At 43.7% G+C, this 14,681-nt stretch overlaps 1 protein-coding gene across 4 annotated transcripts in view; it reads left to right on the top strand.

Annotated features, from left to right (window-relative positions):
• Positions 1–14,681, top strand: part of LOC125625511 (tubulin-specific chaperone cofactor E-like protein) — a 98,323-nt gene that overhangs the window by 38,627 nt on the left and 45,015 nt on the right. For all 4 annotated transcript variants that reach the window (XM_075122259.1, XM_075122257.1, XM_075122256.1 and 1 more), the window contains 4 exons: positions 2,536–2,669; positions 4,456–4,743; positions 12,085–12,222; positions 13,286–13,451. In XM_075122259.1, the coding sequence (XP_074978360.1) occupies positions 2,536–2,669; positions 4,456–4,743; positions 12,085–12,222; positions 13,286–13,451 (726 nt within the window). The remainder of the gene's footprint in view (positions 1–2,535; positions 2,670–4,455; positions 4,744–12,084; positions 12,223–13,285; positions 13,452–14,681) is intronic.

Genomic DNA, 14,681 nt, shown 5'->3' with positions numbered 1-14,681 from the left:
TTGTTGCTCTCTTTTTTTTAATTTAAATTTGATTTCAAGAGGGTCAAGAACAGTGGACTGAGGCCAGTCTTGGGTAGATGGGTTTGTTTTTGTTTTTTTGTCATGCTAACTCAGCATATTCACATTACACGACTGATTTAATTTCTTTGGGGGAGATATCCTGGTCTTGGGGTTAAGGTTTAGGTCTATGTGGCTTGAGATCTTGGTACTGATGCCTGCTGTTTCCCTTGTGTGGCTACGGGCAAATAATTTAACCACTGTGCTTCAGTTTCCCCACCTGCAAAATGAGGATGATAATCTGCCTGAAGCTCAGGGCATTAAGGCTAGATTCCTTTGCTAGCCAAGCCTGTTGGGATACTTGGATAGGAGAGGCTATACGTGCAGAGTTAGACTCCAATGCTAGTGCTTAAAAAGTGATTGCTTAAAAGGTTGTGCTGAGTATCACCCTTTTTAAAAAAAAAATCTATAATTTATAGCTGTGACCTCAGATGTAATAGCCTGCTGGATACATTACAGCTGTGAAATGACTTATTTTACTACCTGGCAACAGGATATTTGCGATAGCCCTTACAAAATATGTATATAAGTGTAGTCATACATTCAGGACTCTGTCACACACCACTTAAACTCTCTCCAGCATGAAAATTAATATATATACACACACACACCTTTAAAAAAAGCCCTTTTTAGACTTTCAGTACAGGTATTTTTCTTTTGAGCTAGAAAGCTGTATCGGTTAGAACCTTCATAAAAGGGTCGGCTTCCCGTTGTCCCTATTATAAACCAGATTCTAGCGAAGGACATCTTAAAAGGTACAATAATCGAACAGCTTATACTTGCACGGAATGGGAAGAAAACCCACTGCATCTTTAAAACCCAGGCTCAGAGCAATCACCCGTCAGCTAGCAGCCTCTGAAATTGCAGGTTAGGACCTAGAAGATAAAAGAATGTCCTGAATCAACTTAAACAGAGATGAAATTGTTTTGAGTCTAGCTCTTTGGGTCAGCACTGATTGAATATAATGAGGACAGTCCATTTCTTTTCTAGCTAAGGAAATGTGTGTTCCCTCTGTGGTAGATCACCTCATAGGGCTAAATAAATGGAGAATTCTGTTATAACAGATGTCTGCGAGTGGCACAGGATTGGCTGCATAGTTCTTTCTATAGAGGCATAATCCGCGATTGTAGACCTAGCAATTAGAGCAGGTGGGAAATGGGGTTTGTTCCCTGTGGAAAAATTCACTGAGCATGCTTAGTTTTTGTCAAAATTTTCAGTGGAAAATTTCAACTTTTTCAACAAAACAATCTTTGGCTAAAAACTGTTTTTTAATTTTTTCCGTCAAAAGATGTAGGGGGAAAAGAAGCTACTTTCTGTGCAATGTTTAATTTAATGGAAAACCTGATTTCAGTGGGAAATTTTTGATTAAACTGTCCTAGCAATAGCATCTCAGGCTTTCCCCTAGTATCCTCTCATAAGCTAAGCAAGGCCAGGCCCGGTTGCTACGTGAATGGAAGAGCTCAAAGAAAAAGGCAGAGTGCTACAGGAAGGAGTGTTAATTCAGCAGATGGAAAAGGAGTACTTGTGGCACCTTAGAGACTAACCAATTTATTTGAGCATGAGCTTTCGTGAGCTACAGCTCACTTCATCGGATGTGCATCCGATGAAGTGAGCTGTAGCTCACGAAAGCTCATGCTCAAATAAATTGGTTAGTCTCTAAGGTGCCACAAGTACTCCTTTTCTTTTTGCGAATACAGACTAACACGGCTGTTACTCTGAAACCTGTCAATTCAGCAGATGTCATTATCCATCTATCTTAGGTATGTATCTGGCCCCCATTACTGTGATATCAAAGCTCCTCACAATCTTTCATGTATTTTTCCCTACACACCCCTGTGAGGCAGGGTGGTGCTGTAAACCCCATCTTACACGTGAGAAACTGAAGCCTAGAGAGGTTAAATAACTTGTCCAAGATCACAAAGGAAGTCTGGGGAGAAGCAGAGAATTAACCCTTGGTCTCCCGAGTCGCAGGCTAGCATCCTAACCACTGGACCCTCTTCCTTATTGTTCTTCCCTCTGAGATAGCACTGAACTAATGCCCCGGCTATTGTGTTAGGAGACACTGTCCTGCTGAAGATGCTAAATACGATGTAAAACAGAGGCCTTGACCGTTTAGGGGTCATGAAGGATCCTGTAGAATCCTTTCTATACAAGGGAAGTGACATCAAATCTTATGCCTGGCCAAATTCCAGTTTGGGTAGCGACGTTCCACCAATACAAAATCCCTCCTGCAGCTGCAGTTGTAGAGACTATTCTTTTCACCCCCTGTTCTAAACTCTTGCATAGTACTGGGGCATGTTATTAACCAGCTGCCATTCTCCACCCCAGAGGTGGCTGCATTTCAGTAGTGGCTGAAGTACAAAGTATGTAAAGAGCATCAGGAGGTGTGATGCTATGGGTCTGATCCTGTACCATTGCAGTCAGTGGGAACAGGACCAGTCCTTATATCATTATAATAACTATACTGTCCTCTTCCAGCTCAGTCCATGGAGATTTTGTATCCGTTCTGGCAGAATGATACGAAAACCCCCAAAGTGGATGATGGAAGCTCCTCTGAGATTAAGCTGTCCATCCCGTTCATCTTCTTTGGAATCCCATACAGGAGCATTTATGTAAGTGGAGGAGAAACTCTGTGGCAGACACTGCGTTTTTACTCGTTTCCCCCTCATTAGTAGCTGCATTTGAAGCACACTCTCCCAGTGTTCAAGACATGGAAGATTTATTAGTCCCTACCTGGCAAGTTCTTAGATTTCATGAACTGATAGGTTTTATGATTAAAAAAGTCAAAGGTGTATTTAATGGGATAATGTTCACGGGAAAGGAGTATAAAAGGCAATAAATTACCTTTGCAGGTGATTAAATGCCAAAGCTAAGGCCTTGATGTCATGAGCATTATTCCAGATGCATGACAAGAAACAAGAACATACAGAGCTGCAGGGGGGGAAAGGATTCCTTCCACCCTCTGGTGGGTGCCTGAGAAAGTTCTGGGCTGGTCCTGCTGCTTCCCATTGGCATCACAGGAAGCCAGGCATGGGAGAAGCATACCTGCCAGGCTGCGCTAAGAAAGGGTTAATCTCGCTGCATCAAAAGTGTGTTCAAGATGGGACCGATTCAGCAAAATTTGATCCCGATCTCAAATTCAGGGATTTTCCATTCAGGTATTGGGCTGAGCCCAGCCCAGGCCAACCCTGTCTGGCACAACAGTGGGATTTGAACGTGAGACCTTGGTGCACCAGCCATTCCAAGGGGGATAAAGACCCATGCTCTCCCCGTGTCAGTGATATATGCATAGCATGTGCACAATACAGTCATTTCCTGGAGGCTCGGGATAATAATCTCTGTTTTTATTTCAGGTGGCCTTTGCCAATTCCCACTTGTAGTAAAACCACTTGCTGCCATTGTCTGGTGTCCAGCATGTGGGCTGGGGTCACATGACTTACGAGGAGAGGCTGAGGGAACTGGGGTTATTTAGTCTGCAGAAGAGAAGAGCAAGGGGGGATTTGATAGCAGCCTTCCACTACCTGAAGGGGGGTTCCAAAGAGGATGGAGCTCGGCTGTGCTCAGTGGTGGCAGATGACAGAACAAGGAGCAATGGTCTCAAGTTGCTGTGGGAGAGGTCTAGGTTGGATATTAGGCAACACTATTTCACTAGGAGGGTGGTGAAGCACTGGAATGGGTTATCAAGGGAGGTGGTGGAATCTCCTTCCTTGGAGGTTTTTAAGGCCCGGCTTGACAAAGCCCTGGCTGGGATGATTTAGTTGGGGATTGGTCCTGCTTTGAGCAGGGGGTGGGACTAGATGACCTCCTGAGGTCCCTTTCAACCCTGATATTCTATGATTCTGTGGTTCTCTGACACCAGTGTCCCCAGTGTAGTGCTGAAGACCTGGCACTGACGGGTTTGTGCTTAACATAACAGATATTGAGCTCCCTGCAAGTGTTTGGGTCAAATGAGTCCAGTACCGAGGACTCAGCAGCACTGCTTGCTAAGGATTTGATTTACCTGAATGCACCCAGTGACCTGGGGCCAGTTACGTTGGGCACAAAATCTCCTTGGTAAATAATTCTCCTATGATGTGGATCCAGAGAGGCTCATCTCAAAGAATTGTTGCAGCTAAATAACCTTCACAGTTTGATCTATGTGGGGTTGTACCCTCTGCAGTTCCTGATCTCTGTCTTCCTAGCCCCAGCTTAAGATCTTCCATAGCGCAGGCCTTGCTCGCTTGAGCAATGAGAGACCTATAAGTACCTAGATGGATAGGCCTATTTCCATCACATAATTGCATAAACCAGCCTTCACCAAAATCGCCATCAGCACAGGAATAATTTTAAGATGACAGTTCTCCGCTTGCAGCCAAGGCTTTGGTTGGCTTAAATCAAACCGTTCTCCTCTTTTTCTAGGTCAACAACAATGGCGTGATTTCTTTCAATGTGCAAGTCAGCCAGTTCACCCCAGAGCCTTTCCCCCTTGCAGATGGCCGGGCCTTTATTGCTCCATTTTGGGCAGACGTTCACAATGGAATCCGAGGAGAAATCTACTACAGGGAGACCATGGACCCCGCCCTGCTGAAGAAAGTCTCCAAAGACATCAGGAAGTACTTCAAAAACTTGCCCTCTTTCTCAGCCATCTGGCTCTTTGTCGTCACCTGGGAAGAGGTCACGTTCTACGGAGGCAGCAGCACGACCCCTGTAAGGGCAAACGTTTCAATCTCTTCGCTTGTGTGATGATATTAGAAAGGTGTTGTTTTCTGAAGCAGGAATAGCGGCTGTCAGGTCTACACGCTATAGACCTTAGCGTAGTGATGTCGGTCTGGAGTTTGAAGGGGTGTGATCCTGACCGACAGAGCAGTGCCATCAGAAACCCCTAGTGGAGGTGCAGTTATGCTGTATAACGTCTATCAGCACAGCTTCTTTCTCTTGGCGGGAGTGGTTTCACTATACTGATAATAAAACCTGTCCACACCAGGCATGCTATGCTGGGGTGGTAAACAGGCATTCCTACACTGGTAAAGCATTCCTCTTGTAGACATGGCCTGAGTTAATGGGCAGATGGATGAAGTAGGACTCAAGAGACCTGGGTTCAATTCCCAGCTCTGCCACTGACTTCCTGGGTGACCTTGGGCAAGTCGCTTAATCTCTCTGGCCCTCAGGTCCCCACTGGTAAAATTAGGATAATAATCCTTCCTTTCTCCCACCCTTAGTCTGTCTTGTCTAGTTATGTTGTGAACTCATCAAAGGAAAGATTAATTGTCTCTTAGCATGTGTTTGTACAGCAGCTAGCTCAGTGGGGCTCCAGTCTCTTTTGAGGACTTTATTCATATTACAGTAACAGCTAATTATAATTACATACTGATTAGATATGAGAGTGGAGTCTATTTTCTTATCCATGCCTTGCTGTGTGGCCTTGATCAAGTCCCTTCAGCTTCTCTGTACCTCAGTTTCCCCATCTGTAAAATGGAAATCATACTTAACTGCTTTGCAAGGCGCGTCAGAGGTTGGATTCTGCACACTTTATAAAGAAGGGCCAAATATTTATTAATTGAACACTGATTCAGGGCTTTTTCTTTAAATAGGGACAGGATACATTTGTTCCCTTTGGGGGGCTGTGAAACTCTCAGAGGTTGCAAACCTCTAATCCCCTGTCCTTTAGTTTTTCCAATTTCAAGACAAGTTTTTCTAGTTGTAGGTGTGGGGTATTTGAAAACTGCATTGGAATTGTTGGCTGTCACTTTCATTTGTAAGTGTTTTCCTGAACTGCTTTCAGGCTAGGGAGCTCCGTAGGGAAGCCTGCGATCAGAGTCAGTCAGCAGACAGACGGCTTAGAACAAGGTGGGGTGAATTGTGGTTCCTTGTATAAGGGAGCAGCCTGCTTTGTCTCTTGCTGGTTTTGGGTTGTTTTGTGTTAGGGTTCTGGAGTCTAAGAAATAAAATAGCATTACTCTGCAACCTTCTAAGCACAGTATATATGTTTTTATCTTTGTGTGTGTGCCATGAACATAACAGTAGTATTCAGTCCTGTGTTCTGTATAGATCCACCTCCCAACAGCTGCCCTGGCACAAACAAGAGCCCTGCACAGTATCTTGAATGTGAATGTTTGTGTCAGGTGAGCCTACAGATGTTTTTATTACAGTAGTGTCCCCGTAGTGGCAGGCACTGTACAGGCATTTAGTATAGGCCCTGCCCCAAAGAATTTACAGGTTTATATCCTGCTTCCGAGATGTGATCTGCATGGGTGGGCCCCCTTTGACTTCACTGGGGCTCTGAGTAGGAGGAAAAGTCTGTGTGCATGGAGAGCATTGCAGGATCAAGCTATAGGGTTGTAAATTCTTTGGTAATTTTACTCAATGACTATACAGCACCTAGCACAGTGGATCCTCTAGGGTAAGTAAAAGACAGTACAACGGGGGGCGAAAGAAACAAATGGCTTGTGAGGGCAGGAAGGATGGGAGACTTGAGCTTTTCATTCTAATTTTTTCTCCCACTCACTGCCATTGTCCATCTTATTTTTCCCCTCACTGGATTCTGTAATCTCTCTCCCCCCACCCCCGGCTTCTCCCCCACCCACGTCCACCCTGAGTTAAAAGTGAGCCAAATAATTTTTCAGCTAGAATCAAACGTCCAAGGCCACATTGGGTTCAAAATTAGGCAAAGCAAGTTCTCTTCTCCCTAACGGGCTCCAGAAGTGAAGCTGCTTCTTAAGAAAACTCTCATATCCAGGAAGCCACAATAAATTAATCTTTGGCTGAAATCTGCTCTCTTAAAAACCTGTGACTGGGGACAGAAAATGGGGACCTTTTTGGGGCCACAAAGGACTTATGGGTTTTTATTGTGGCTATGGCTGGATTTATTTCTATGCCATGTTAATCAGAGCGAGCAGTCAGGACGTTTCAGGAGAACAAGTCGAACAGCTGCTTTGAAATCCCAAATAAATGTAGGAAATCAAAAAGATGGGGGATAGCTCGGTGGTTTGAGCGTTGGCGTGCTAAACCCAGGGTTGTGAGTTCAATCCTTCAGGGGGCCATTTAGGGATCTGGGGCAAAAAATTGGGGATTGGTCCTGCTTTGAGCAGGGGGTTGGACTAGATGACCTCCTGAGGTCCCTTCCAACCCTGATATTCTATGATTATTGGCAGCATTATCACAATGACAATCAGTGCAGTAAAAGATGTATCATAATTGGTCATAAAACCCTGCCAGTGATTTGGCTGGATTAGCTGCTCTTTAATTCCATGAACAAAAAGAGTCTGATCTCTTAAGAAGTCAGCTATGACAAAGAACCCTGTTCCTTTCCATTTGTTCGGGTTGTTTGAAATTTAATGCATTTTTCCAATCTCATTGACACACAGTTCCAAAGTGTTTTGAGCCAGAAGCAGTACTGAGATCCCTGTACTGCTGGGAAAATTGCACACAATGCAATTTATTTTGGTATATAGCATCCTTCCTGTACAATATCAGAGAATGCGTTTGATTTACCTGTAAAATAGAATATGCAACTTTTGAAGGTGAAATTCACCCCAATGCAGAAAACCTGTGCAAAACCTTCTTAGTGCCTGGTTTGAAGAGTGACTCAGTAAAAATGGCATCAGGGATTAGAGACATGCCAAAATTTTCAGCTGAAAACTTTTTCGGCCAAAAATGCAGACTGGGAGGCACTGACACGCTTTGAGAATTTGTGTTCATTTTGCCGAATTATTTTGGTCAACACCTGTCTTCTGCCCCCCACCTCCACCCCACAATTGAATTGTTTCCTTTCAACATTTTCTAAATGAAACCTTTTGATTTTGGTTCTGAATGATGTTATATTTCGAAATTTTGTTCCATTTTGTTAAAAAAAAAAAGTTTGAAAATATTGCAGTCAAAACATTTTTGTTCCCTTTCAATGCAACTGTTTTGTTCAAGCCAAAAATGATTCCTTCCTCCCCCCCGCCCCCATTTTTTGATTCATGAAAAATTTTGAAAAATCGTGGTTTCAGATTGAACTGAAATAAAAAATTGGGGGCGGGGGGGGCGGCTGGAGGGGATTTTCAGGATTGCCAGTGAATCGAAAAACCAGTTTTTCACCCAACTTTATCTGGAATTTCATGTTTATTGTGATTCTGGATCAAATATCCTCAACTGACAAGAGGTTTCTCCTGCCAGTTAGTGCTGCAAACTTCAGTCCTGAGATTCAAACGGGGAACTTTCTGTCTGGGTACATCATTTCCGATGATAAGGGTTCTTCTGGCCACACTGGACCTCAGCGACGTCTGTGTGCCCTCATCTTCAGTGGGTTTGCACAGGTTTAACTGACTAGAACTTTAGTTTGATTATTTTAGTAATAGCATGGCAGTGCCTGGAGGCCTCAGCCAAAATCAGGGCCCCATGTGCTAGGCGCTGTACATACCACTAGTAAGAGCCAGCCTCTGCATCAGAGTTTATAATCTATATAGACAGGACAGACAAGGGGTAGGAGAAAGGAAGGATTGTTAATCCCCACTTGCCAGAAGCGGGAAGTTCTGCAGCGATTTGCTGAAGGTCACATAGGGAGTCTGCGACACAGCTGGGAATTGGATCCAGATCTTTTGAGTCACAGGCCGCAGGAGCAGCCCTCCTCATCTGTGTAGAATGTATGAAATGAATGGGGCCCAGCTCACGCTCTCTTAGCTCTGCTGGCTTTGCAGGGGTGGACTCCTGCAGCCCTCAGAACCCCATTGACGTGAGTGGAGCGCCACACAGGTGCACCCTTCACCCTCTCTGATCAGCTGTCAAGGTCGGAGCTTCATTTTTGTCTCTAAAGCCAGCAGATCTGGCTCTGAATTCTCACAGGGAGCCAAGCCTGAATCACGGAAATGTAGAGCTTGAACAGACCTCGAGGGGTCAGCTAGTTCAACCCCCCGGCAGGACCAAGTAAACCTAGAACACCCCGACAAGTATTTGTCTAACCTGTTCTTAAAATGATGGGGATTCCACAACCTCCCTAGGGAACCTGATCCAGTGCTTAACTATCCTTATAGGTAGAATTTTTTTCCTACTATCTAACATAAATCTCCCTTGCTGCAGATTATGCCGATTACGTGTTGCCCTACTTCCAGTAGGCATGGAGAAAAATTGATCCCCCTTCATAGCAGCCCTTGTGATATTTGAAGACTATCAAACCCCCCCCCCCCCAGTCGTCTTTTCTCAAGACTGAACAGGCCCATCTTTCTTAACCTTTCCTCATAAGTCAGGTTTTCTAAAGCTTTGATTGTTTTTGTTGCGCTCCTTTGGATTCCCTCCAATTTGTCTACGTCTGTCTTAAAGGGTGACACCCACAAGAAGACACAGTACGCCAGCAGAGGCCTCACCAAGGCCAAGTAGAGCACGACAATGACCTCCCACAAATCATTGATATCAATTGGAACGTTAACACTGATTTCCCTGGAGGCACAATTGGACCCAGTGGGAGTAAACTGGTTGGGTAAAAAGGTGCTATTTTTATGTAAACCCTTTTAAGGCAGACCTACACCTTAAGGTCCTGATCTAGTGTCCTCTGATGTCAATGGGATCTTTTAATTGACTTCAGTGGGCTTTGGATCATGCCTGCTCACGACTCACTGGGGTGAATATCACTTTTATGGAGCTGGCTGCACTTAATGGAAAATCACACCCTGAGAGGAAGATTTTTTTCCCCCATCATGTTCTGCATTCCTACAGGCACTGCAGGCTATAGATTTTATGCCTTTTAAGTTTCATACCTTGCAGTGTTGGAAATTGAGTTGGCAAAGACCAGGACATATACTGGCTGGGTTAAAAAAAATTGACTGTCAGTATATAAAAAAAAAAAAAATCAGTAAAAATGTCAGTTGAAGTTAGAAAAGGGTTTCTTTCCCACTCTGGAGTGGGTTTTCAGATTTATTGGGCATGCTTTATCCCTGATCTAATGCCATTAAAGACAGTAGCTTGACCTTCTCCATCACATGAAACACAAAGTGCTTGTCTTCAGCGCCATTCCAGGCGTATCCCCTGCCTACCTGTCATCTCTCATTCACTATCAGTGTCGACTCCCACCGCCGATTGGCCAATGGTGCCAGCCTCCATCATACACTTGTTAAATTTTCATGCAGTCGCCCATTCTGCCCTTCCCGGCTGGGAGGAGCTCTCCATTCACATCTGCAAAGCTGCCTCGTTATCCTTCTTCAAACTCTCCGTTGTTGTGATGCCTATGAAACTCATGACAGTGGTTAGGCCACTGGTGTTCTGATCCCACAGCCTATCATGCTGACCAGTGCTGTCTCACTGTTTCCTTGTACTCCTCCATCGGCCTGTCTGCAACCATCTGTTGCCTCTTGTCTTATAATTAGACTTTAAACTCTTTGGGGCAGAAACCACCTTTGGGTTCTCTCCTTGTACAGTGCCTAGCATGGTGGGGTCCTGGTCTATTACTGGGGCTGCTGGAAGCTACTACTACACAAATAATAATAACAATAATTAATAATAAACCAGAATGAATGTGGGCCTCTGGCTTCTTTTTAAAATGATGGTCTAAACAATGGATTCACTTTAAACAAAAAATAAAAATGGCATGAATTGACTATCAGAAGTCTCTACAAAACCAATATCACTTTGACATGCTCCCTTTTACAGTGAGCCAGATCCTCTGCTTGTGTAAACTGGCATAGCTACCTAGATTTCAGTGGACCTCTATCAGCTCACATCGGTTGAGGCTCTGGTTCTGGATGACTCAGTCTGTTTTCATGAGTCATCTGGACTTTTTAACATTACATGATGATATGGTGCAATACTTTAGCCACTTTTCATGCAAAGATCTCAAATCACTTTTCCAGACCTTGGTTAATTAGACGCACAGAATCCCTGTAAAATAAGTGAGGGAACATACATGGTCGCCTTCCTCTGTAGCATGGGGCACGGGTCACTTGCTGGAGGATTCTCTGCTCCTTGAGGTCTTCAAACTACAATTTGAGGACTTCAATAGCACAGATATAGGTGTGAGGTCTTTTTTAGGAGTGGTGGGTGAAATTCTGTGGCCTGCATTGTGCAGGAGGTCAGACTAGATGATCATAATGGTCCCTTCTGGCCTAAATATCTATGAATCTATGAATCTATGAATTTCACTCACCACTGAAATGCAGCCAACTCTTGGGAGGAAAGCATGACTGTTAATCAGCATAGAGTTACCAAAGTAGAATGGTTTAGGACAGGAAGTGAAGGATACCATATCCAATTGGAAATGCAGGTGGAATTTAGATGGGTAAGGTTGAATTACTTCAGGTGGAATTTGCCAGTGGGCTCTTAGGGGCAGATGTTGCATCCCTGGAAATCCAGTTGCACGATTAGCTCATGTGGACCCAGGTAGGATAGGGTTTTATGGACAATGCTCTGGGATTCTATGGTCAAGAGCTCATTTTATGTCCTCTTTAGAAGATGACAACGTACCTCCTAGTATGGGGTGCTGGCTTGTTGCTGAATGAATTTATCTGAAGTATTTATAGTTAAAAAATGAAGAATTGTTTAAAAACAATGTGAAAGTTGTCAATAAATTTTTGCAGATTGGTCTGGGATTCCTGCAGCTTGAGAAAGCAAGATTTCCTTGGGTACAATACACTTTGACTGTTATAGAAGCCATTGTTAATATTATTATAGCATCCAAATGGGGAAAGTAACCCAGTAAGATAACATTGTGATGAATAAAGCTGAGATAGAAGAATGCTAAGATAACAGGTTGTAGCAATCCAAGCCCAGCTGATTGCTTTCTCAGTGCTTGTTCTCATGCTGCCATCTATCGGTGCTAAAATAGATCACGGATTTAATCTGTCTCCCATGGTGTCCCAGATGGAATCATGCTCTGGAAAGCTATGGATGCAGTTAAGGGGGATTGAATCAGCTGTTGGATAGCATCCTACACCATGCTTAACTTTTGCTGTTTAATTATTAATCTTCCCTATTGCATTTCGTATGGGATTGATGCAGAAGAAGGCAGCGCAGAAAAATGGCGCAAAAGATGCGGGAGGGGCAATCTCACTTTGTGAATTTGCCTGTCTCTGTTTTAAACAGGTGAACACCTTTCAAGCTCTCCTAATTTCAGATGGGGTGTCCACATTTGCAATGTTTAATTATGAAGAAATCCTGTGGACCACTGGAACAGCAAGTGGGGGAGATCCTTTAACTGGACTCGGTGGAGTGATGGCCCAGGTAAGGCTCCTGCTGTGCATCTTCACAATCATCTTTGTTTATGCTCTAACCTCCAACCTGTCCTTGTTCTGACAGTGTCAGCAGAGAAATATGATCTAGTGAAGTCGTGACCCGCCTTAACACAGCATGGCTTTTGTCTTCTAGTGGCTAGACCAGGTCGTGTAGCTTAAACACACGAGGTTCATGCTTTTAGACCCAGAAAGCTCAGGTTCACTCTCCAGAGATGATCCGTCCGGGGTCTGTAGATCATTTGGTTCACAGGGCACTTGCTGGTGAACGGAGGAGACCTGGCAGGTCACGTGGTGCTGGTTTTCTTTCTTCTTCCCAGACTGAAGGGGAAAGAGAAGGGATATGAAATGAAGAGCAGAAGGAAACTGTGTGTTTTACTCCTTTTGATAAAAGTTAAACACCTAACATTGTAAAGGTAGCTAAAAATACATGAAATGAAGAGCTGGCTGAAAAGAAACATTTTTTTTAATTAAAAAAACCTCTCATCCATTCATCTCCATCCATCTACTCGCATGCCCTTTTCCTTTCCATTTTCTTTCCTTCCTTCCTTCCTTCCAAAAATTGTTTGGCTTTGCATTTAAAATCAAAAAGAAAAAGTAAGTTTGTTTTGTTTCTGAAAATTGAAAACAACAGGATTTTTACCGAAAATGTTTGTTTTTGAAAAAACAAAACAAAAAATAATTTTCAATTTTTGTGTCAAAAACAAGCAGACAAATAAAACAACCATGAACGAAAGATTTCCTTTTGGCCAAATAGCCTTTTTTGTATTTAAAATACGGTAATAATAAAAAAAAGTTTAGGTTAAAAAAATATGAATCGGTTCCAATTAGTTTCCCAGTGTGACTTTTCTATGTACAGAGTTGCTGTAGCCGCCACTGGGATCTTATGTGATCACAGTTGAGAGGGGAGGTGAACACAAGATAATCAACAGCAAAATTTACAGACAAATCGGGGTTATTAACATCAGTGATGGCAAGAAATATGAGACAGAACAGACTTAAGGGAAGGGTGGTCTCTGTGTTTTCAGGTTAATTTTGCTCTTTCTGTGTTCCAGGCAGGATTCAACGGTGGAAACAGCACCAATTATTTTAGCATTCCTGGGTCCAGAACCCCAGAGATAATCAATGTTGAAGATACAACCAATGTAAATGTCCCTGGACGCTGGGTATTCAAAATAGATGGGAGAGAAATTGACCCAGCCAATGGCTGCAGCCTGAGAGGTAAAAATTGGTTCTTTCATGTCTTTGAAATTTACCATATAACACAAGACAACCCAGTTTGAAAGTTAATGACCAAATATGCTGCTGCTGTTGCTTTGCTATGGTATTGCCCGTATTCTTTGCAACTTGTGTAAGGGTAGATTGTAAACGCTCTGGGATAGAGGCTGCCTCTTTGGAAGGCAGAATGGCCTAGTGGTTGGTGGGGGGGACTGAGAGTCAGAAGACTTCGCTTCTCGACCCTGCAGAGGTCACTACATTTCCTAATGATGGTCGCCTGATGCCAGGGATGAAATCCTGACCCTGTTGTGGTCAATGGAAGTTTTGCGAGTAGGGCCAAGACTTCATCCCTGGGTAGCAAACCCTTAGTGGTGTAGATTGGGTAAGCCACGATAAGCTGCAATTTGCACTGGGGCAACTTAGTTTGGTTTCAAGCAGGGCTAGTCCAAATAGCGGCTTTCCCTGTCTCCACTAGAGGTTTGCACTGCGGCAGCTAAACCAGTGGCTGCATTTGGCACCAGTGACTGTAATTAGGACGATTTGCTAGCATGGAGAAAGCCTAACTTCACGGCATTTTAAAAGGGGCGAATGGGCCCACAAAGAGCAGGGAGTCTGTTCTTTTGTCTCGCATATGGCTGTGTAACTCATTAATGTCAATGGGAAGCTATAATATACGCTGGCCTTGTTCCTGTCCTTCTGTGATGTTAGTATCCGGCTGTAATTAAAAGCCTACATTTCCCCCACCTCAAAGTTAGAAACCTGTGAAACTAGGGGTTTAAATTCTCAGTAAGGATTGAGATCCCTGTACTTTCGGCTTTGCAGATAAGCTAGAGTAACAACAGCAAAAGAGACGCTTCTGGCTGGCCTGATGGAAATGCCATCGGTGTGAAAAGACAATACTCTGATTTCCTTTCCCTTACTTCTGAATTATGGATTGCCGCTTCTATGCATAGGATAAATTCAATGGCCCTGCACAACCTGCTGGGTATGTCAGTGTGCCATTGACTGTCCATAGGTATAAAGTAACAGAAGCACTCATTGTGATACCAGGGGGACTTGGTGGCATGAAGATTATTGCATTATCGTTTTACAAATAAAACTGTCTCGAGTGTCTCCTTCGCTCCTGAAATCTTGGTAACAGGAGAGAATTTTCACTTTCTGCTGGAAGCCTGAAATGTCGAGGATTGAAAATGTATACTGGTCTGAGATCTGCAGTTTGTTTATATGCAGCCC

Source organism: Caretta caretta, chromosome 22 (assembly GCF_965140235.1).
Source record: "Caretta caretta isolate rCarCar2 chromosome 22, rCarCar1.hap1, whole genome shotgun sequence".
NCBI lineage: Eukaryota > Metazoa > Chordata > Testudines > Cheloniidae > Caretta > Caretta caretta.
This window is presented reverse-complemented; position numbering and strand designations above follow the sequence as displayed.